Source organism: Rosa chinensis, chromosome 5, assembly GCF_002994745.2.
Source record: "Rosa chinensis cultivar Old Blush chromosome 5, RchiOBHm-V2, whole genome shotgun sequence".
NCBI lineage: Eukaryota > Viridiplantae > Streptophyta > Magnoliopsida > Rosales > Rosaceae > Rosa > Rosa chinensis.
Window position 1 is genome coordinate 67,786,416 of NC_037092.1, and position 22,787 is coordinate 67,809,202.

General features: G+C 41.0%; 2 protein-coding genes and 1 long non-coding RNA gene across 3 annotated transcripts; all 3 read left to right on the top strand.

Moving 5' to 3' along the window:
• The first annotated feature begins 4,459 nt into the window (after positions 1-4,459).
• On the top strand, positions 4,460-4,888 carry LOC112163900 (pentatricopeptide repeat-containing protein At1g12620). Its single transcript, XM_024300163.1, has one exon. The coding sequence runs from the start codon at positions 4,460-4,462 to the stop codon at positions 4,886-4,888; it is 429 nt and encodes a 142-aa protein (XP_024155931.1).
• Positions 4,889-7,313: 2,425 nt separating this feature from the next.
• LOC121049580 lies at positions 7,314-7,917 on the top strand. The gene is made up of 2 exons (XR_005800811.1): positions 7,314-7,540; positions 7,660-7,917. It is a non-coding gene; the product is annotated as an uncharacterized LOC121049580 (long non-coding RNA).
• Positions 7,918-18,883: 10,966 nt separating this feature from the next.
• On the top strand, positions 18,884-22,495 carry LOC112201386 (uncharacterized protein At1g24485). Its single transcript, XM_024342265.2, has 9 exons — positions 18,884-18,987; positions 19,267-19,786; positions 20,026-20,507; positions 20,627-20,759; positions 20,850-20,918; positions 21,012-21,083; positions 21,179-21,250; positions 21,345-21,580; positions 21,996-22,495. Exons 1-9 carry the CDS (start codon positions 18,909-18,911, stop codon positions 22,190-22,192), a joined length of 1,860 nt encoding a protein of 619 aa, XP_024198033.1. The 5' UTR covers positions 18,884-18,908; the 3' UTR covers positions 22,193-22,495.
• Positions 22,496-22,787: the final 292 nt, after the last annotated feature.

Sequence of the window (22,787 nt, forward strand, 5' to 3'; positions counted from 1 at the left end):
CACCAAGTTTAGAGAAAATGACACTTAACCAACCAGAATGCCCAATTCTATTTACGGTTTTACTCGATTCATAAAAAAAGAAAGGGTGTGAAAATCCATCCATTTGCTATCTATCTATTTTCCAAAACAAAGGAAGTAATAATACAATAATTAATGCAAAGTGGGTGTTCTAAATCATTAACCAAAAACAAATAGGACATAAAAAAATTAGCAAAAAAAATAAAACAAATCAAATAAACTGATCAACCACCTATTTTAATGTTTGACAACTCTTGTTTGCTGTCAGTTTCACCACGTCTTAGTGTCTTAATCGCATTGACCCAAACGAAATTAGAGGAATAATTCAGTAGGCCTAGTTTAGTAGCGGCGGTGCCTCCTCTTTTTGGTTGGCAAATGGAAACCTACTGCTTACTATAATACATGAGGAAACCCAGAAGGCTCTGCGAAGAAGAAGACAGCTACTACTAGCAGCTTAAAATATTCAGCCGTGTGCAAAACGGCAAGAAGAGACGCACAAGCACACGAAACTTGAAAACATAACGTGGGAGAGGAGCCTTGGGGCCGCGGCAACCGGCATTATTGGAGAAGATGAAACTAGCCTCCGACGGCCGTGGTCTCGTCCGATATCTCTTAGCTCTAAACAGAACCTAGTGATGTAGGATGAGGTACCTCGAGACATAGTTTCAATTTCAGACGAGCATAATTTTGAGAACAAATGTTCTTTCAGAGCTTTAAGTATAAAACAAAATTAGATGAAATTTTTTTTAGTTATCTCACATACATTCTTCCTTATATGACAGTTAATTTTATAAAATTCTCTAATAGACTAGATTTTGTGCTGCATCTGTTGTCACATAAGTTAGGATGCTGGTATTAGTGTATTACTCAAAAATATAGTTCATCTAACATTACTTTATATTATATGAAACTGAATTTTCAAACAACAAAGAAAAAAGAATGGAACTATTTTTTCTTTTGTTATTAATACATGTCATAAAGTTTATTTATTATTATTATTATTTTTTATGACTATACATGTCATAAAGTTGCTATATTTGTGCCAGGTTGTTTGGGTTAATATCTTTCTTCCTATTGTTTCCTTGGGCCTTTGATAAAGAGAGAGAGAGAGAGAGAGAAAATCAAAAAAGAAGGAGAGATAATTATTGAAATTTTCATGGGGAGGGCGTGGAAAACTTGACAAAATGACAATGTCCAAGAGAAGCCCAAACCTAACGGGGCCACGTGAAAAGATAACAATCGAACACCCAAAAACCAAAACTCCAATTAGCCGCAGCATGATGTGCGCACCTTCAATGTCTTGGTAGATACACTCTGTAAGGTGGGGATGGCAGTGGAAGCAAAAGGCGTGATTGAAATGATGGTTCAAAGAGATATTGAACCTAATACAGTTACATACAACTCACTTATGGATGGTTACTGTGTGAGAGGAGAGATGGACCAGCTGGCAAAGAAAGTCTCTGATCTAATGGTTAGAAAGGGAATAATGGTGAATGCTCGTAGTTATATACCATATTGATAAACGGTTATTGTAAGCACAAAAGTATCAACAAGGCCGTGATGCTTTTTCAGGAAATGTATTGTGAGGGATTCTTTCCAAACACTGTCACTTATACCACTCTTATGACTGGTTTTTGCAAGAAGAGTTGCGCCATTAGATGAGAGAATTTTAAGGGCTATTTTAATTGATACTGTCCTCTGTATACAAGAAGAGTTGCGTCATTCACTTGTCTCTCTTTGTTTTTCAGAATTGAGAAATGTGAAAGAAAGCCATTTGAGCCCAACTGCTTTTATCTGATCGAAGATGATGAAGGCAACTGCTTTTTCTTCTTGTTATTCCTACTGTTGCAGCGGCTCACAACGAAGAAGAAGAGGTATGCCTTTTCTCCTTCACTCTACTTCTACACTTGATGTGTTCCTCAACAGTGTTCATTCTCGCTCCTCAAATCCATGTAAATCTAGGAACACCCATGTTGAGAGAGTGAGAGACCCATCTTCAAAGCCCCAAGTAGTGAGTAATATTGAGGATGCCCTGAAGGTCTTCCATGAAATGCTTCAAAGGCGTCCTCTGCCTTCGGTTATCCGTTTCACCCAAGTGCTGGGTCAACTCGTGAAAATGAAGCATAATTCGGAAACCATATCTTTGCACAAACAAATGGGTTTGAGGAGAATCCATCCCTGATGTTTATACTCTAACTATCATCATTAACTGCTATTGTCATTTGAACCAAATGGGCTTCAGTTTGTCTGTCTTGGGTCAATTCTTCAAATCTGGACTTGAACCAAATGTCACCATCTTCACCACTTTGACCAATGGCTTCCTTCTCCGCGATAGAGTTGCCCGAGGCTAGGTCTGGCAACGTGCGGGTATAGTGCGGGTACGGTGCGGGTTCTTAATGGGTCGACCAGGTAAAAACCCGTTAGCTTAACAGGTTTCGCCGGGTTTGCGGGTTTTCCGTTGGAACCCGTTAAGACCCGTAAACAATTTTTTTTAAAAAACTTTTTATCAAAGCAATTAAAACCAATTAAGACTTATGTATATAACCCCTCATTTGCCATTTTCTCTATATGAACTTTTTTGGTTTTCTATTTTGAAATTTTTTATTTTTAATCTTTCTAGATTTTTTTTCCTTTCCTTTTTTGACAAAAAATAATTCACAAATCACAATTATACAACGATCCATCAGTCGGACCCTCACAGATCACCTAGAGGATCATCTTTATCGATTTATACGATGATCCAACGGTTGGATCCTCACGGATCGCCCTTAGGTTCATCCTCTCAAAATTATAAGAAGATCCAACAGTCGGATCACCTAGAGGATCATTTTTACAGATTTATACGATGATCCAACGGTCAGATCCTGACGAATAGCCCTTAGTTTCATCCTCTCAAAATTATACTACGATCCACCTGTCAGATCCTCACGGATCACCTAGATGATCATCTTTACCGATTTATACGATGATCCAACGGTTAGATCCTCACGGATTGCCCTTAGGTTGATCCTCTCAAAATTATACAACGATCCAACAGTCAGATCCTCACAGATCACCTAGATGATCATCTTTACCGATTTATACGATGATCCAACGGTCAGATCCTCACGGATCGCCCTTAGGTTCATCCTCTCAAAATTATACGAAGATCCAACGGTTAGATCGTCCCGGATCGCCCTTAGAATCATCGTCACAAAATTATATGACAATCCAACGGTCGGATCCCGACTGATCTGCTTTTGAATCGTCTTTTCACAATTATACAAATATCCAACTGTCAGATCCTCCTGCAGAATAAGAAAAATTATAAAAATGCCCTGGTTGAAAAAAAAAATACAAAAATAAAAATGGGGAACCCGTATGGGTAATGGGAAATGGGTTTTTGGGAAGGATTTTGAGTTAACGGGTTCCAATGGGGTTCCAACGGGTTTAGCCCGCAAAACCCGTTAATTTGCGGGTTTTTGCATGCGGGCTTTTTTTAGCCTGGATTAATAAACGGGCGGGTTTATGCTGGTTTTTAGAGTGCGGGTTTGCAAGTTACGGGTTTAAATGCCAGGCCTACCCGAGGCTACACAAATTTTCAGAAAAATGATGGGCGGAGGTACTTGTAAGCCCGATGTGGTTACTTTCGGCACATTAATAAAAGGGCTTCTGCATCAAGGGCAACAATACTGCAGCTATTCAACTGCTCAGGAGGATGGAACTATCTCCAGATCGTAATCGTAATTTAGTTGCTTATAACACCGTCATTGACAACCATTGTCAGGATACACTAATTGCTGATGCATTCAACCTCTTGTCAGAAATGATCAGTAAGGGTACCGCCCCAGACGTTATTATCTATAACACTCTCATCCATAGAGTTTGCCAATTAGGCCAGTGGAAACAAGCTACGAGGTTGTTGAGTGAAATGGCAAGTCAAAATATCTATCCAGATGTGTGCACCTTCAATGTGTCAGTAGATGCATTTTGCAAAGAGGGAATGGTTGTGGAAGCAAAAACCATAGTTGAAATGATGATTCAAAGAGATCCTGAACCTAATACAGTTACAAATAACTCGCTTATGGATGGTTACTGTTTGAGAGGAGAGATGGAGGAGGCAAGAGAAGTCTTCGATCTAATGGGTACCAACTACCAAGGGCTCAATGGTCGATGCTTTTAGTTAAAACATATTGATAAACGGGTATTGCAAGCATAACAAGATCAAAGAGGCTGTGACTCTTTTTCAGGAAATGTCTCGTACGGGACTGGTTTCAGATATTGTTACATATAACACGCTTATGGATGGCTTCTGCAAATTTGGGAGAAAAAAAATGCACAGAAGTTGTTCATTAGGATGCAAGCTTGTGGCCAACTTCCCAATTCTCTAACGTATGCTATTTTATTGGATGGGCTTTGCAAAAACCAACAACTTTCTGTGGCATTAGAATTGCTGAGAGAGATGGAAGGCAAGAAGTTGCATCCAAATATTATAATTTGCAATGTTCTTATGGATTATTTTTTCAAAGCTGGAAAAGTTGAAGCTGCAAGGGATCTATTTTGCTCTTTATCATCAAAGGGACTTCACCCCGATGTTAAGACATTTAATTTAATGATTCGTGGATTTTGCAAGGGAGGCCTAGTTCGTGAAGCAGAAAAGTTGCTCAGAGAAATGGAAGAGAGAGGCTGTTCTCCAAACGGTGTTAGCTACAACACGTTTATTCGAGGGCTTATCAATAACAGTGAGACATCAAAGGCAATGGGTCTTATTCATCAAATGGTGCAGCAGGGTTTCTCCGCGGATGCATCAACAATGGAGATGATAATTGATTTATTGTCTAGAGATAAAGTAGATCCAGCTTTGTTGCCATTGACAAAAAGATCATTATGAAGTTTTTTTAACATCTTTGAATTTTCAAACTGATCATTCTCACTGTCACGTTGAACTTTGAAACTGTTGAAGCTTAGGTAACCGATATATATTTAATCCATCATGTATGTGTAATTTGTCTTAGAAGTTAGATGAAGATTTTTCTAGCTTGGCTATAATGATGTCATTACTCTATTTGTCTCTTGCATATGTCTGTCTATTTTCATGATGACAAAATTTGTGTTATGATTTTTATATCCCACCATATTTCAGTTATTTCCCCCATTATTCAAACTTTTCAACTCTTTTGAGGACTGTCTGTTCAGTAAGATGTTTGGATTGATAGCTCAGATTCCATTGTAACATTGGTAATTTTGCAATGCAAGCTTTTAAGTTTTGAGGTTTCTGGGTGGCTTCGGTCTCCTTTGTCAACTTCCAGACTTCTGCCCCATTGCTATTCTTGAGATAATGCAAGTTGTATAGGAAACTGAAGATAAATGTAAATGAATAGTTTTGTCAAATTTTGATTTATACAGCCACCTCTTGTATTTTCTGTTCAGAAGTCTTGTAATCTTGACAATACTTCTAATTACATATCATTTTTCTTGAAAGGACCTTGGTCTTTCCAAATCAGGTTGCCTACAGAATTGCTAGGTAGTGGAAGGTCCATCGTTTTCTGCAGGTTCATTGCTTGAAGCTGTACGGACGGGCTTGATAATGATCTTTCTGACGTAGATTCAGAAGCAGAACTAGCACATCTCAACAAAACTGCAGATTCTAGTTCCACCATTAAGACACTTATTACTCCTTTGAGTCTGGCCATCTCTGAGGCGCTGAACACAAACCACCTTGTGGTGAGAGTTTGAGTTGCAGGGGAGTTAATGATCAACATATCTGAAATGGCAGCTAAGACGGTCTAATGAACTCTGGAAGCACTATTTGATTGTGATCATACTTGTCACAAGTCATGGCAGTCCAGCTACGGACAAATGTGGACAAAGCTGATGCAAAAACAATCATGTGTGATAGAGAGATCGCAATTGCAATTCCTCTGCAGTTAAACACCATGAGGTGAAAAAGCAGAAAAACATCCATGGCATCATCAGTAATAGTACTGATGGGAAGAAAGTGTTGAAGCAAGTGGGATTCAGGTTTGGAGAGATAATCCAAGAGTTGGCAGTTAAGTTTTGCTGGTAAATAAGCTCGTTCGCTGTTGCACTTGATGTTACATCATCTTTGAGGCTTCCGGAGAATGGATACAAATGAACTATAAGGTTTTGCACAACCATTTCTATAAATCATCAACATTGTTCTGGTTGAAGATGAAATTGAAAGATTAAACACAGAATATAAACACAATCAAGTTTTACTGCAGATACATGTGTAGTTATATTCAAACATCCAAGATCACCAACAAATAGTTTAGACACAGTTATGTTCAAGTGTTTGTAGTAGTTATGAAACATGTACATATTGGAGTTAATGGTCACGTACCTGGAGCAGCCATGGATCAGGAATAGAGATAGTGCAAACGAGATCTTCTGCGAAGCTCTAAAGTCCAAGAGTCTCTCTATGGGGCAAGACGATGAAGACTTGTGTATTAGAGTTCACAGGGGCCTCATTTATATAGAGGTGTCATCAACAGAGTTCTACCCATAAGAGAGACCCTGTTTTACTATGACTGATCCTCTATATCATCATCAGTATTTATCTCTTACTTGCCTATGTAGATAAGCAAATAATTAATCAAGTACTTATCAATATAAGATCAGATATTAATCTCAATATCGACACAAAAGTGGAACTCATCACAAACTCTTATAACTTAATCACCTAGTCACTGAACTAATCACAATCACTTAGATAAATGTCATTGAGTCCATACGTAAGTGTCTTACATTCTCCCACTTGGACCAATGTCATTTAATTTGTAATAAGACAATGAAATTGATAGAGTTACAACTGAAGTGTGCACGTGAGTAGAGTGATGTTTCCAGACTTGATTCCGACTCAGTCAATGCAACAAGGATTAATACAGGGCTAAGAGAAAAATGTACCTTAAAAGATACACCACACCAAAACCACCATACAATTCCTTGCAGACCACAGAAGTCATAACAGAAATAAATATATATATATATATATACTCATGCTTGATATATCTGCTAACTGAAAGCATATAGAGTATGGTCCTACTGAAGGATTTTGACTTTCAAAATCTTGAAACACAATGCATACCTGCATGAATGATTTCTGTATGTGTTTCCTCAAAACATTGTTGCAGCAAGTACAACTCCATTCATGCAAAGTCCAAAGAATAGCTATTGACTGAAAAATAATCACAGAAGCAAATATAAATAATACAATTGCAAAATAAGCTTCTGAGAACAATAAGATCAGTAGATCACCAAAAGAAGGTTTTATTGATAAAATCAAATGCCAGACTTAGGGCTGAAACAACAATCCCTTGTAAACCTGTGAACCTGATTACCAAGAAATGGAAGAAATCCAAGCTGAAAACTAAGAAGAGTCCTATGGCTGTAGTTACCAAAACTCCTGCACCTACTGCACATAAGGCCAACAAGACCTATCAGGCCAAGTGCTTCTTCTGTAGGAAACCAGGACACTTCAAGAAAGACTGTCAGGGTTTCAAGGATTGGCTAACAAAACGAGGTAACTTAGAATTGAACCTTAGACCTTCCTTTTCCATTGAAATTAATTTAGTTCATTCCAAAACTCATTCTTATTGGATAGATAGTGGCTCACCCTTACACATCACCAATTCCTTACAGGGGTTAACAAACAGGAGAGCACCAAGGCGTGAGGAGCTTCAGCTTTGTGTAGGAAATGGGATGCGGGTTGCTGTCAAGGCTGTAGGAACTCTTAGTTTGGATTTAGGCCTAGGAAATTTTCTGGAATTAGACAATGTCTTTTATGTACCTTCCTTAAGAAGGAATTTGTTAAGTTTGTCATTATTGACAAAACTTGGTTGCTGTTTTTATATAGATAGTTTTGGAATAAAAGTATCCCGAAATTCCCTACCATTTGCATCTGGTTCTTTTGTTGATGATTATTTACAGTTACATTGTTCTTTACCTACAAAAGAAATTTTATATGTTAATAACAATGTTGATAATCATAATAACCATAACACTGTAATAGGTGTTAAAAGAGCAAAGGTAAATGAAAAATCAGCATACCTTTGGCATAGAAGACTAGGACATATCTCGAAAGAGAGACTGTCAATTCTAATTAAACAGAATATACTCCCGAGCCTAAACTTTGATGACCTTGGTGATTGTCTGGAGTGTATTAAGGGAAAACTCACAAATTCTAGGAAGAAAAATGCCACTAGAAGTCTTGAACCACTAGAACTCATACACACGGATATATGTGGACCCTTCAAAACTAGAACCATTTGTGGGAACAAATACTTCATAACCTTCATAGACGACTACACTAGGTACTGCTATGTTTACCTCATCTCTGAGAAATCCCAATCTCTTGAAACCTTCACAGTCTTTCATAAGGAAGTGGAAAAACAGCTTGGTAAGCAGATAAAGATGGTGAGATCAGATAGAGGGGGAGAGTTTTATGGAAAATACACTGTTAACGTTAGAGATTGAGCGGGATCTCTAGTTAGCTTTAGAGAGAGAGAGAGAGAGAGTGACACAAGCGAAGTATAGTGGTTCACCTCCCGCCTTAGCGGGAGACTACGTCCACTTGAAAGCTTATACTAGTGTGTCGAGCCTTGCGGCCTAACAAGATTACAAGAGATGTAATGAATGTGTTGAGTTGTGGGAGGAGGCATTCCTTTTACAGATGAAGGAATGCTTCTCATTTACTTGTTCTTCGATGTGGGACAAGCAAAGTTACTATTCTAGTCTATTTAACATGTAGAAAGCTATGTTTATGGGGGCATCTTGGCAAGGGCGGAAAGGTGGCTTCCCGGTGGTGGATTTGCGACTTCCGGATACCGCCGCGTAGCCTGAACATAGGGCTACACGATGCATGTCTCGGTTGGGCCTTGCCATGTCTTGTGGATGTCCCAAAGTAGGTGTTACTTATGCTTGGTGATGTAGTAAATACTCCATATTGTTGGAGGTATGTACAAGTCCCCGAAGTCCCCGAGTAAGAGGAGCTTCTTGGTTGGGGAGTTATAACCACGAAGTCATCAAGCATAAGTAACCGGGCGGCACGAAGCCCCTACAAGTCCCCGAACTCCGTAAGCAAGAAGGGACTCGTTAACCTGCACAACAAAGACAAAAAACAGGCATATGTAGAATGCTCGTTGCATTGGGCAACAAATGTGAGTTGCAATGATATGCGTTGGCATATATGAACGTATGGGGTGCGTGATACATGTTGATGTATGGCGCCGAGTACGATCAAATATGACGTACAAACTCGAGAGCGCGTATGGTCGTGTGAGCATATGGATTGCATATGATAAATGTAAGTTGTATGAGCGCTGCGAAGGTAAACGTTTGTAATTCGTGAATGATGAATACGTGAACGCTTAAGTTTGTTTGGTTGTCGCTCATATTAATGGAACGCGAAAAGAATTCAATTTGTCACGGGCGACAAATGGTAGAAGAATTCAATGTTCCATTAACGTGTGGTGTGTCGAGTAGACATGTGTAAAGTTCGAGGATTGCCGGGAAGGCATGAGCGGTAAGCTCGGGGGTGCCGGGAAGGCATGAGCGGAAAGCTCGTGGGTTGCCGGGGAGGCATGAGCGGAAGCTCGGGGTGCCGGGAAGGCATGAGCGGGAAGCTCGTGAGCGGAAGCTCAAGGGTGCCGCGAAGGCGTGAGCGGGAAGCTCGTGAGCGGAAGCTCAAAGGTTGCCGGGGAGGCATGAGCGGAAGCTCGGGGTGCCGGGAAGGCATGAGCGGGAAGCTCGTGAGCGGAAGCTCAAGGGTCAAAGGTTGCCGGGGAGGCATGAGCGGGAAGCTCGTGGGTGCCGGGAAGGCATGAGCGGAAGCTCGGGGTGCCGGGAAGGCATGAGCGGGAAGCTCGTGAGCGGAAGCTCAAGGGTTGCCGGGGAGGCATGAGCGGAAGCTCGGGGTGCCGGGAAGGCATGAGCGGCAGCTCGGGGTGCCGGGAAGGCATGAGCGGAAGCTCGGGGTGCCGGGAAGGCATGAGCGGAAGCTCGGGGTGCCGGGAAGGCATGAGCGGAAGCTCGTGAGCGGAAGCTCAAGGGTGCCGCGAAGGCGTGAGCGGAAGCTCAAGGGTGCCGCGAAGGCGTGAGCGGTAAGCTCGTGGGTTGCCGGGAAGGCGTGAGCGGTAAGCTCGTGAGCGGAAGCTCAAGGGTGCCGCGAAGGCGTGAGCGGTAAGCTCGTGGGCGGAAGCTCAAGGGTGCCGCGAAGGCGTGAGCGGAAGCTCGGCGGTGCCGCTGAAGCACGGGCGCGAAAGCGTGGCGGTGCCGCTGAGGCACGAGCGCGAAATCGTGGCGGTGCCGCTGAGGCTTTAACGGGTAGCTCGAAGGTGATGCCCTGAGGCATGAGCGTGACCGTTGCTAATTATGCTAGGCTGTATGTACAAGTCCCCGAAGTCCCCAGTCAAGGAGGGTGTTCTTGCGGGTTGATACCAAAGCGTAGCTTTGTGCCGTATATCAAGCATAATTAGTGCGAGTGCGTCGTCCATCTAGAATTGGTTGGAGCGAACGCTTTTGCCCTTTCGGGTGGGCCCCTGCTAGGCCCGCCAGGGAGTCCCCCACTCCTGGCTATAGACCTCCGTATGGTCGGAAAATTGTTTGATGAGGGGAGCTGCGCGGAGCAGAGGGTGTTGGGTAGCGAGCCCAATCTTAGATACCCAAGCGTCGGGGTTAACTGCCGGATCAATGGCTGCCGTGGGCTGTGTTAACTAGTCCCTAGCTGTTTTCTCGGAAGAGAAACTTGACTGCAATGCCGCGTAGCGGTCATTGTCATGATGAGGCGTTGCCTTACCGCTTGGCGGTTTGAATGAAAAAATGATAAACACATAGAGTAAGTAATAAAATTTTGTTTGAGTGTCCCATACTTATTTAATTTTGCAATTAAAATAGAAGCATGGCATATGTGTATAGCATGTACTTGTAATGTGGATGCTAATATCATTTTTGCATTTTTTGTAGATATGCTAACGGGTCATTGAGATCGGTATGTGAAGCATGGCATATCTAGCATGTGAGGTCTAGAAAGTGTTGCCAAATCTACGAAATGTTGTTGGCATGCTCAAAAGTTTACGGAAGCATGTAAAAGCATATCAAGTGTGATATTCTATAAGCATGCTTAGAATTAGTAAAAGCATGGTATTGGCATGGCGGTAGCTCAAATTGAAAGAGCGTAAAAGATAAGATAAAGTGACTTATCTCGTGCCAATTTGGAGGCTAGCGGAGTTTGGCCGAGCGTGACGCTCCATTGCATTGTGGCGGATAAAGTAGTCCGATAATGTCCGCCAACTCGTAGTCGCGGTGGAATGCTCAATAGAAATAGTTGAATTTCCTTGAAACAAAATAGATGATTAATATGCGGATTTGTAAAATCGACACCTATAACTTGCACGTGTACGTTGATAAAATTGTAAGCAAAGTGTACAAATTGTAAGCTCACTTTGATAAACTTCAAAGCATTGAAGTTTAAACAAGCAAATAAATGAAAGCATGACCAGCTAGTCTTTGTGTGATAGAGTTCAGCATGTGCGGTCACTTAGTAATGTTTCACAGAAAAGTTACACGTATGCTTCCATTATTGAGTAACCCACTTATCAATAGGCAAGATAGTGTACGTAAGCAAGGTGTAGTTGAGAACCTATATACTGGCATGTGGCACAAAATTAATGTGATTGCACAAAGTATATATGTGTGCATGGGTAGACAGGTTTGTCAAGTTATTGGCTAACAGATACATGCATGCATGATAATAATTGAATATATCAAGGCATATATAAGTGTATTATATGTGTGCACAGAAGATAAGCATAATTCATATGGCCCAAGCATATATTGCTAATCATGCTTTTGTTGACCTGTGTGAAGGCACAGGCACGTGTGTCCCAAATAAGAGATAAGAAACTTATCTGGATGTTTAGTGTTCCATGCGGCAGAAGTGTATGTGGCCATAAATTGTGAGAGAAAGCAGAAGCACGTGGTGCTTCAATTATATATGGAGGAACACTCAGCTTTGCCGTGCAGACAACGTTGATCAATTGTTTGAACGCTCGGAGGCCGCTGCAATTGATATCCAAGCAATGGGTCTAACTCGGATCGAGTGAAGATGCAGGCGTGGTGATGAAAAGAGCATTGTTCAACGGTGATGATGGAGCTTTGCCGCTGATGGAGTGGGGCGGAAGATGCCGCTGAAGAAGTGTGGCGGTGGAGCCCTTCCGGCGGTGTCCGATCGGCGGAGGAAGCCCAGCGGCGATGGTTGGAGCCAGTGGTGGCTGGCGGAGCCGTTGCCGGTGATTCCCAGCGGGGGTGAGTTACTGTCCGGTAGGGATGTTTGGACTGGCGCTGGGCCGTTTGGCGGGGAACCAGTTCGGCGGAGATGGAAGTTGGGCGGAGCACTTGACGCTGATCATGGGAGATTATGGAAGAAGTTTTGCAGCTGGACCGAAGAGGGTGGGAGGGTCTCAGCGGAGATGCCCAGTGCCGGCGGTGTTTGGTCGGCGGAGCGGTGATGCTCGGAAGGTGGTGAAGCTTGGCTCCTCGGTGAAGCTCGGCGCTGAAGTTCAGCGGAGGAGAGCTCAGTGGTGGAGCCTTGGTGAACAGTCCAGCGGAGACTCAAGAGTTCGGCGTAGCTGGGCTTGAGGTGATGCCAGCGGAGGCTATCCGGTGGAACTGGGCAGCGGACGGGGGAGGAGGAAGCCGGCGGGGTCCCCTGGCGGACGTTCGGCGAACAGGAGCTCGGTGTAGGGAAACAGGAGCTCGGCGGAGGAGGAAGCCGGCGGGGTCCCCTGGCGGACTGTCGTGGCAGACTTGGAGGCCGGCGGAAGATTCGTGCCGGCTAGCGGAGCGGTTGGAACCAGCAGAGTGGTTGCACGGCGCTGAGGTTGGGCGCGCAGAGGTGATGTTGCAGAGCTGCAGTCGCTGGCTGGTGTGGCTAGCGGAGACGTGCAGCAGGAAATTGCAGCAGAAGAAGAAGCTGGGCGGAGCGGTAGAAGGAGAGCGCTGCACGTGGGTGTGGAGAACAAATTCTTGGGTGTCCAAAGAAATTTTTGCCGCCCTTTTTTTTTTTTTTTTTTGAATAGTGCAACGTTGACTTTCTTGAGTTGGCGTTGACCAAATGTTGACGGGCGTTGACCGGACCGTATGGGAGTTGACCGCCTCCGCCGGGCGTTGACCAACCCCGCTGGGCGTTGACCGACTCCGCCGGGCGTTGACCAGCCATCCTGGGAGTTGACCGACCCCGCCGGGCGTTGACCAGCCATGTTGGGCGTTGACCAACCCCGTCGGGCGTTGACCAACCCCAATTTGATGTTGAATGAGTGTTGTCTCGACATTTTCGGGTCAAAGTTCGTGGTAGGTGACGAAGCCTTTGTGTTGGCTTCCCACAGACGGCGCCAATGTTAACGTTAGAGATTGAGCGGGATCTCTAGTTAGCTTTAGAGAGAGAGAGAGAGAGAGTGACACAAGCGAAGTATAGTGGTTCACCTCCCGCCTTAGCGGGAGACTACGTCCACTTGAAAGCTTATACTAGTGTGTCGAGCCTTGCGGCCTAACAAGATTACAAGAGATGTAATGAATGTGTTGAGTTGTGGGAGGAGGCATTCCTTTTACAGATGAAGGAATGCTTCTCATTTACTTGTTCTTCGATGTGGGACAAGCAAAGTTACTATTCTAGTCTATTTAACATGTAGAAAGCTATGTTTATGGGGGCATCTTGGCAAGGGCGGAAAGGTGGCTTCCCGGTGGCGGATTTGCGACTTCCGGATACCGCCGCGTAGCCTGAACATAGGGCTACACGATGCATGTCTCGGTTGGGCCTTGCCATGTCTTGTGGATGTCCCAAAGTAGGTGTTACTTATGCTTGGTGATGTAGTAAATACTCCATATTGTTGGAGGTATGTACATACACTGAGGCAGGACAGCAGAAAGGACCTTTCGCACTATATCTTGAGCAACACGGCATAAAAGCACAGTATACTACACCTGGAACTCCTGAACAGAATGGTGTGGCTGAGAGGAAGAATAGAACACTATTGAATATGGTTAGAAGCATGATGAGTACCTCTGGATTGCCTAGGTTTTTATAGGGAGAAGCTTTAAAAAGCCAAAAACAAGAACAAACACAGGAAAACTACCAGCCAAAATTTAACAAGAAGGATATACATACAATCAGTATATATATCTATATATATCAGAGATACCCCAGCTGTAGTTATTTACTACAACACAATGTTAGCAACACCTGTATGGCAGTAGACATAACATTAACAAAAGTACTGAATCACACAACCAAATTTTTAACAAAAACATGTTATCCATAGATAGTTCATCACCTGTGTGGCAGAAGAAAATCTACGTATCTTAATATGCATTTGTCAAACTTGTTGTGTGCTGTTTTGCATCTTAAAATTATGTAAAGATCATTACCCTTCTGTGGAAGAAAACAGTCATAACTCTAAAATGCAAAGACACAATTTCATGATCTGTTAAGCCAAAGAATTATCTGAAAACTTCAATAGAAAATGCTGTGTGCACCATGTCTGTCAAAATCCTCAAACAATTACAAATCATAGTTGGTTTTATTAAGGTTCTCACATGTTATGAAAACAACCATTTCGTTGCATATGAATTCACATATATGACAATACTGGGAGTAATATTATCAATTAAGCAACATCATTCAATTGAAAAAATTTTCTGAAGTCAAAAGAATACGAATCAATTTTAACAAGTTTAGTACAATCAATTCATACTCATATCACATGATCAAAAACAAGGTTTAGGCATTTCACCTATATGCTTTTCAATCAAAAACCAGCATGAAGATTTTTCAAAAGAATCATGAGTACATACCTTAGCTAGCTGCATCAAAAACTGCATATATAGTTTCGTTAGCGGAAGCATAATTCATTGACGCAGCATGCTATTTCAACCATTCCAATCCAAAACAACAAAACCTTTTAATCTGAATCGATTTGAGAAGCGAACCCCCAAAAACATTTTGCTCAGCGTAATAGGACTCAAAACCCAGAAAAAATTGCAGTCGGCAAAAACCGTTCATAATTCATTTAATAGTTTTTCATAAAATGGGTTTTGGGCCCTAGAACCCGCATACGTTGTTTTGAACCAGAAAACTAAAGCAGGCCCTTATATCCTCGGCACTGGAACAATTTTTACATCATTTTATTTATTTATTGAAAAACCCCAAAATCTAAAGTACAAACACACAAAACGATCTAAACATTTTTGTGGCAGGCTCTGATACCAATTGAAAGATTAAACACAGAATATAAACACAATCAAGTTTTACTGCAGATACATGTGTAGTTATATTCAAACATCCAAGATCACCAACAAATAGTTTAGACACAGTTATGTTCAAGTGTTTGTAGTAGTTATGAAACATGTACATATTGGAGTTAATGGTCACGTACCTGGAGCAGCCATGGATCAGGAATAGAGATAGTGCAAACGAGATCTTCTGCGAAGCTCTAAAGTCCAAGAGTCTCTCTATGGGGCAAGACGATGAAGACTTGTGTATTAGAGTTCACAGGGACCTCATTTATATAGAGGTGTCATCAACAGAGTTCTACCCATAAGAGAGACCCTGTTTTACTATGATTGATCCTCTATATCATCATCAGTATTTATCTCTTACTTGCCTATGTAGATAAGCAAATAATTAATCAAGTACTTATCAATATAAGATCAGATATTAATCTCAATATCGACACAAAAGTGGAACTCATCACAAACTCTTATAACTTAATCACCTAGTCACTGAACTAATCACAATCACTTAGATAAATGTCATTGAGTCCATACGTAAGTGTCTTACAGAAATTTGCACGGACAGGAGGAACTCTTTGGTTAAAAAAGACACAGCTTGAAAGTTTGGTGATGTGGATTTGGAGAGGATGGATTGATGGTTTTTTTTTTTTGAGATGACCTCTACGTACCTTCAGTTTTTCTGTCATTTGTTTTTCCTTAACGTTGCTTTGCAGCTTCTGCTTCCAAAGTATTTTTCAAGTGTCTACCTTCTTGCTTGGGCATATGACAAGTGATGTTAAAATATACAGGTGCTTGATTGAGAATACATGCATCGGCAGCAAGTATTCTTTGCCAGTTGTGAACATATTTTCACAGTTACATAGTGATATTTGAGGACTAGGAATCTGTTTAAATGAACTATTTAGATTCTATTTGAATCAAGTTAAACAGCGGAGATATTCTCCCTATTCCAACACTCTTTTCCTCATTTCACTTTCCAACTTTATTTATTAAAATGCATTTTTATTTTCCATTTTCAGATGATATATAGAATTTTCTTTGAGATTTCATTCAAGTGTGTTGATATATCTGTGTGCCAATATGGAAAAATTGAAGTTTGAGAAGAACAAAAATCAATGCAAAACATGTAAAAACCATATACATGCTCACAACATATGCACACAATCATAAAAGGGATCAAGGCTTACCTACAAATCACTGGCATGGATTCCATCTTATGCAGCTGCTAAACTCGATCACTGAATATGGCCTTCAGGCCTGGCAAAGTGCTGGTATAGTGCGGGTACGGTGCGGGTTCTTAACGGGCTGAGTTCTTAACGGGTCCACCCGGTAAAAACCCGTTAGCTTAATGGGTTTCGCGGGCCAAACCCGGCGGGTTTGCGGGTTTTCTGTTAGAACCCGTTAAGACCTGTAAACATTTTTTTTTTTTTTAACTTTTTATCAAAGCAATTAAAACCAATTAAGACTTATGTATATAACCCCTCATTTGCCATTTTCTCTATATGAGCTTTTTTGGTTTTCTATTTTTTATTTTTTATTTTCTATCTTTCTAGATTTTTTTTCCTTTCCTTTTTTGACAAAAAATAATTCACAAATTACAATTATACGACGATCCAACAGTCGGACCCTCACAGTTCACCTAGAGGATCATCTTTATCGATTTATACGATAATCCAACGGTCGGATCACCTAGAGGATCATTTTTACCGATTTATACGATGATCCAACGGTCAGATCCTCACGGATCGCCCTTAGTTTCATCCTCTCAAAATTATACTACGATCCAACTGTCAGATCCTCACGGATCACCTAGATGATCATCTTTACCGATTTATACGATGATCCAACGGTCAGATCCTCACATATCACCTAGATGATCATCTTTACCGATTTATACGATGATCCAACGGTCAGATCCTCACGGATCGCCCTTAGGTTCATCCTCTCAAAATTATACGAAGATCCAACTGTTGGATCGTTCCGGATCGCCCTTAGAATCATCCTCACAAAATTATATGACGATCCAACGGTGGGATCCGCATGGATCGCCTTTTGAATCATCTTTGCACAACTATACGGAGATCCAACGGTTGGATAGTCCCAGATCGCTTTTAGAATCATCCTCACAAAATTATACGACGATCCAACGGTCGAATCCTCACTGATCTCCTTTTGAATCGTCTTTTCACAATTATACGAAGATCCAACTGTCAGATCCTCATGCGGAATAAGAAAAATTATTAAAATGCCTGGTTGAAAAAATAATTAAAAAAAAAAAAAATGGGGAACCCATATGGTTAATGGGAAATGGGTTTTTGGAAATGATTTTGAGTTAACGGGTTTCAATGGGTTCCAACGGGTTTAGCCCGCAAAACCCGTTAATTTGGGGGTTTTTTGGGTGCGGGCTTTTTTTAGCCCGGATTAATAAACGGGCGAGTTTGTGCGGGTTTTTAGAGTGCGGGGGGTTTGCGGGTTTAAATGCCAGGCCTAGGCTTTCTGTTACTTACCAACTTGCTTCTCAATGGACAGAACTTATGCAAAACGTCGGTAGTAACAGGGACCAATTCATCCATATATATATAGGTGACTTAACCCTCAAGGAGCTTCCCATTAAAGCATTCCTTATCGGATTAGGTTTCCTAGTTAGATTCTTAATGTATCACATCTTGTAGCCTTTCTTGTAGACTAAGCAATGGATTACTATCCTTAATGAATTGATACACTGCTTCATTAAACTACTAGTATTGATTTATAGTTTGTGTCCATGTTGAACTAGTTTTGACATTAAGCTAATTATCAATTTACTATATGTTAATGTGTGACAAATCCATGTTGATTCTAACAAAACAAGCAGCAAAGGAGCAAAAGATCAAATTGAGTCAAAATCAACATACTCAGCAATATCACCTACCTATATTCTTCTCTTACATTTAGTCTAGTGGCAAGACATGTATTTCTACCATTTCGATCCCGCTTCTCTCTTGTGTGAATGCATTCTTAAAATTTCGTCTCCATATTGGTGCACGTATATCATTCTTTTGTCAACTCTTTACCTAAGCAGTGATTATAAGAAGATCAAGCCCATTGATCTCCATGAAGCTTGGTCTTCACTCTGTACAAGCATAGTATATAGCTCACAAAGTCAGCTCTCTTCCCCTGGCAGATATTCCAAATTTCTTGACAGCCGTTGATATTGACTACTTCCTTGGTTCTGATAGTCGACTCTTCCCATGAGATTCCTGGATACATATCAATGAGAGCTCTAACTATAGTCAAGGTCAACAAAGCCCCAATCTGATCAGTCCAGGGTCGAGGAGCTTAAGCTCTGGAACCAATTAGAATCAGTCCTCAAAACCTTGAACAGACAACGTTGTATTCCTATTGGTGTAGTACCAGTCTTTAAAATGAACTCGTACTTACTTGATCACAACTACAAAGGAGAAGACATTTCAACTCCTAAAATCAAGCCACATGCACTAGAAGCATTGGCCAGCGAAATTTCGCAAGTCAAACCCCGTTATGTAAGGGTCAGCACCCTCACTCTGTAGTCTATATATAGCAAGTCTTATCTCAATCGCATGGCATCCCCAAGTGCATAGCTCACCATGGCTAGTAGCTCCATAGTAGTCTTACTCTTCCCACTTTTAGCTCTAGCTCTATTATCTGCATTGGCAGCCGATAATTGTGAGTCAATCTTTCAGTCACATTTACTGATTATATCTGTTATAGATACAGAGACCTATATAAAGTTCATCTATTTAAAATAATCACTCAGAGAAAAATGTGATCAGTAAGACATTATGTTAGTACATTATTTGAATCATATTTATTGATACATTACTTGTATCATATTTACTAATCAAGTATCTCACATTTAGTCATTAGTACTCCTTGTCCTTTTTTATTTCATTCATCAGTTTTTGTATGGAACTGATTTGAATTTCTTCTTGCATGAATTTGTAGTTCTGAGCATAGATTGCGGGTCATCTGATTCCTACACCGATAAAAATTTGATCAACTGGGTTGGAGACGACGCCTTTGTTCAGAACGGCAAGTCTCAAGTGGTGCAGATCCCCAATGGAGTCTCTCAAGAAATGAGCACTTTGAGAGTGTTTACAACCAGGAAGAAAAACTGTTACTCCATTGATGCAGAAAAGGGAGCTCAGTTTCTTGTGCGTGGAAGTTTCTACTACGGAAACTATGACAAAAAATCAGCTCCTCCTTCCTTTGATGTTCTTTTGGATGGGAATTTTTTTGACACAATTCAGACTACAGCTGAGGATGTTATTTATTTTGAAGCTATATATGTCGCAAGAAGCGGCTCTATACAGCTATGTCTTGCTCAATCTAAGCCTAACCAGTTTCCATTTATATCCGCGATTGAGATCCGGGGCCTGGATCCAACAATGTACTCTCATTTTGAGTCGAACTATATGATGGTAAATACAAGGAGGGTTGCTTTTGGTGCAACTAAATCTATAAGGTATGTTGAATGTGCATATGCATTAATACATCATTGATAAATAAATTTGGTGGCTCTAGGCTTCTAGCAATGTTCGATCTTAAATATCCAAAAATTAAGTGAAACGGACGTAACCGAGTTTGACTATATTGCTTTACATTGTGAAAAGATCTTATGTTACGTACACTATCAATACCCTTGAATTTATTTCTTGTGACAAATTCATCGACTGTAATTATCTCTCTATGTGGGGTTTTCAGGTATCCAGATGATGGTTATGATCGTTATTGGGATCCATCAGGGGATGTCACCGGCATACTGAAGGTCACAAGTGATGCACTAGGAATTGATGGCATTGTGGAAGATCAGCCTCCAAAACTAGCTATGCAAACTGCAATAACCACCTCAAAAACATCACAACCATTGGGTATAATTGGCAATGGTCTTCCAAGTGCTGAAGTCCCCATTTACATCACCATGTTCTTCTCTGAAGTGAATCTACTTGATTCGTCGACTGATGTCAGATCCTTTCAGATTTTCATTGATGACAAGAATCCTTCAGATCCCATCATTCCCATCTATGGAGGTGTGACAGAAATGTACATTGCAAACAGGACCGGCTCTTCGAAGACCTCAATTTCTCTGGTGGCCACCACTGATTCGACGCTGCCTCCTCTGATCAATGCCATGGAAGTTTACTACCTTCTAGGGCCACTAACAGAGGGAACAAATAGCAAAGATGGTAAGTAACTAATTAGGTCCTCGTTTTTTGCTATACAGATGATATATGCACACATATATACTACATTGAACAAATAGCGAAGATGTTTAATGAAGTCCTATTATATGGTAAATTTTCAGTTGAAGGGTTGGCTGCATTGCAAGGAAAGTTCAGTATTCTACAGGAATGGACTGGAGACCCTTGCCTCCCATCTCCATATACATGGGACTGGGTCAATTGTACTACTGATGACACACCGCGAGTAACAGCACTGTAATTTTCTTTTACTCAGTAAACTTTCTTCTTATACATTTTTGTATATTAATAGATTAGTTTGTAATATTTCATTGTTGAAATTATCAGGTATTTGAATGGCTATGATCTATCTGGGCAACTTCCAGACTTCAGTTCCATGGATGCTCTTGTCACAATGTAAGTTGTATAGGAAAAGAAAAAGAAAAAAAATTGAATACATAGTGTTAATCTAACAATTTCACATTCATAATTTCCTTTGAAATATTGCAGAGACATGCACAACAACAGCCTGAGTGGAGCAATTCCTAGTTTTCTTGGCACCTTGCCCAATCTAAAAGAACTGTAAGCTAGGCTCTCTCCTAGCTAACATATGGTAATACGTTTTATACTCTATTTTCTATTTAATTGACCCCGAATTTTATTTCCTATGATTCTAGGAACTTAGGAGACAATAAACTGAGTGGACCAGTACCCTCCACAATTTCAAAGAATACCAAGCTGAAGTTAGAGTAAGTATAAATTACTGGGTTCATATATATGTTTACTTTTCTCCTAATTCTTTGATCTTTGGCTCAACGTTTTTCTCTCTTTTTTGTGATAAAGGGATTCTGGCAATCCTAATCTATGTGCCTCTGGCGAGTCCTGTAAGACAATTGCTAGAAATGATAGCCCCTCTTCATCAGGCAGCAGTGGCACTAAGAAGAAAAGCAGCAAACTACCATTAATTATTGGAATAGCAATTCCAGCTTTTGCGGCGTTCTGGGTTATTGTGGTAGTGTGTGTTTGTGTAGTAACTTCAAATAAGAGAAGAAAAGCAGCCGTCGGAGCAATCGGCACAGGTTAGCTTGCACCTTCGCCCTGAGCGCATGCATGATCCTTTTTACTACAGTGCCTTAAATAGTACTTGAAACAACCTCACGTATGCCTTAACAATAAGTACTAGCTAAAACCAGTTTATTAAAAGAAAGTGAATGAAAACTTGAAGGGGGTATATTGAGACAACCTTATTACCCTAACAATTGACCTAAAAAATTAGAACTCTTCTTTTGAATATATGCACAAGGGTTTTATTCCATTAGCTTGTCTCGAGCCCCTAAAAAATCTCAAGGCAGCCCTTATATGATCCACATACATAAACCGCACCCTTCTTCCGTGTGGACGAGCGATCGATGATCTTTAACATTTTTACCGTGTTTCTAACTAAATTCGTAATTGGCTCTGAAAGCTGTGACACATTGTTTGTGTGCATTTTAGGACAAATTGGTGTGGCCAACATGCCTAATGGCGCTCAACAAGGGGTGCAAATGGACGGGCAAATGGCTGGTAAATTAGGAGAAGCTGTGATGAACCAGTACGAGGTCAACGTTGAGGAGCAGGCAACCCCAGATTATCAGCAACAAGTAACCCCAGAACATGTACAAGATCAAGACGATAGGCGATTGCATTATTGAGTCACTCATCTTCAGCCTTTGTTTATGAGGTTTTTAAAGCCGAAGACCGAAGTTGTATTTTTTAGTACGTAGTGCTTGAAATTTCTTAACTAATTTTGTGTAAAGTAGTTGAGAGCACTCGAATATATATTATTTGTGAACCCATGCACGACTAGTTGTGAAGCCAATTAGCTGAAAAGCTTTGTCTACTTCATGTAACTGACCAAGTACCTTAATTAGCTCGAAGTCCACATTGCGCTTGATGAAACATTCCATTACGCTAGCTTCTTCTAACTTCGATGTTCCAACTACTTAACTCAAAAGGCTTGGATTCCAATTCTGTTAGGTTGGATGAGGAAGTTGATCTCGATACTTAATATAAAGTTTGAAATTGGAAAGGCTACCGCTATATGCACCTCATCTAAGACTAACTACATTCCATAATTGCTTTTTCGCCTCGAATCGAATATTTTTGTTTTGCGATTTTTGCCATCTTCTCTCCTTTTCAAACCCACAGAAATGGCTATAACAGAGTTTCTATTATTCGTATTAACAGCTACTCTAGGAGGAATGTTTTTATGCGGTGCTAACAATTTAATACACCTTATTTTGCTTA

Coding starts and splice junctions, on each gene's coding strand:
- LOC112201386 (XM_024342265.2), top strand. CDS start 18,909: ATGGCTAGTAGCTCCATAGTAGTCTTACTCTTCCCACTTTTAGCTCTA. Junction 19,787..20,025: donor GGTGCAACTAAATCTATAAG/GTATGTTGAATG, acceptor TGGGGTTTTCAG/GTATCCAGATGATGGTTATG. Junction 21,084..21,178: donor TTGCCCAATCTAAAAGAACT/GTAAGCTAGGCT, acceptor CTATGATTCTAG/GAACTTAGGAGACAATAAAC.
- LOC112163900 (XM_024300163.1), top strand. CDS start 4,460: ATGGAAGGCAAGAAGTTGCATCCAAATATTATAATTTGCAATGTTCTT.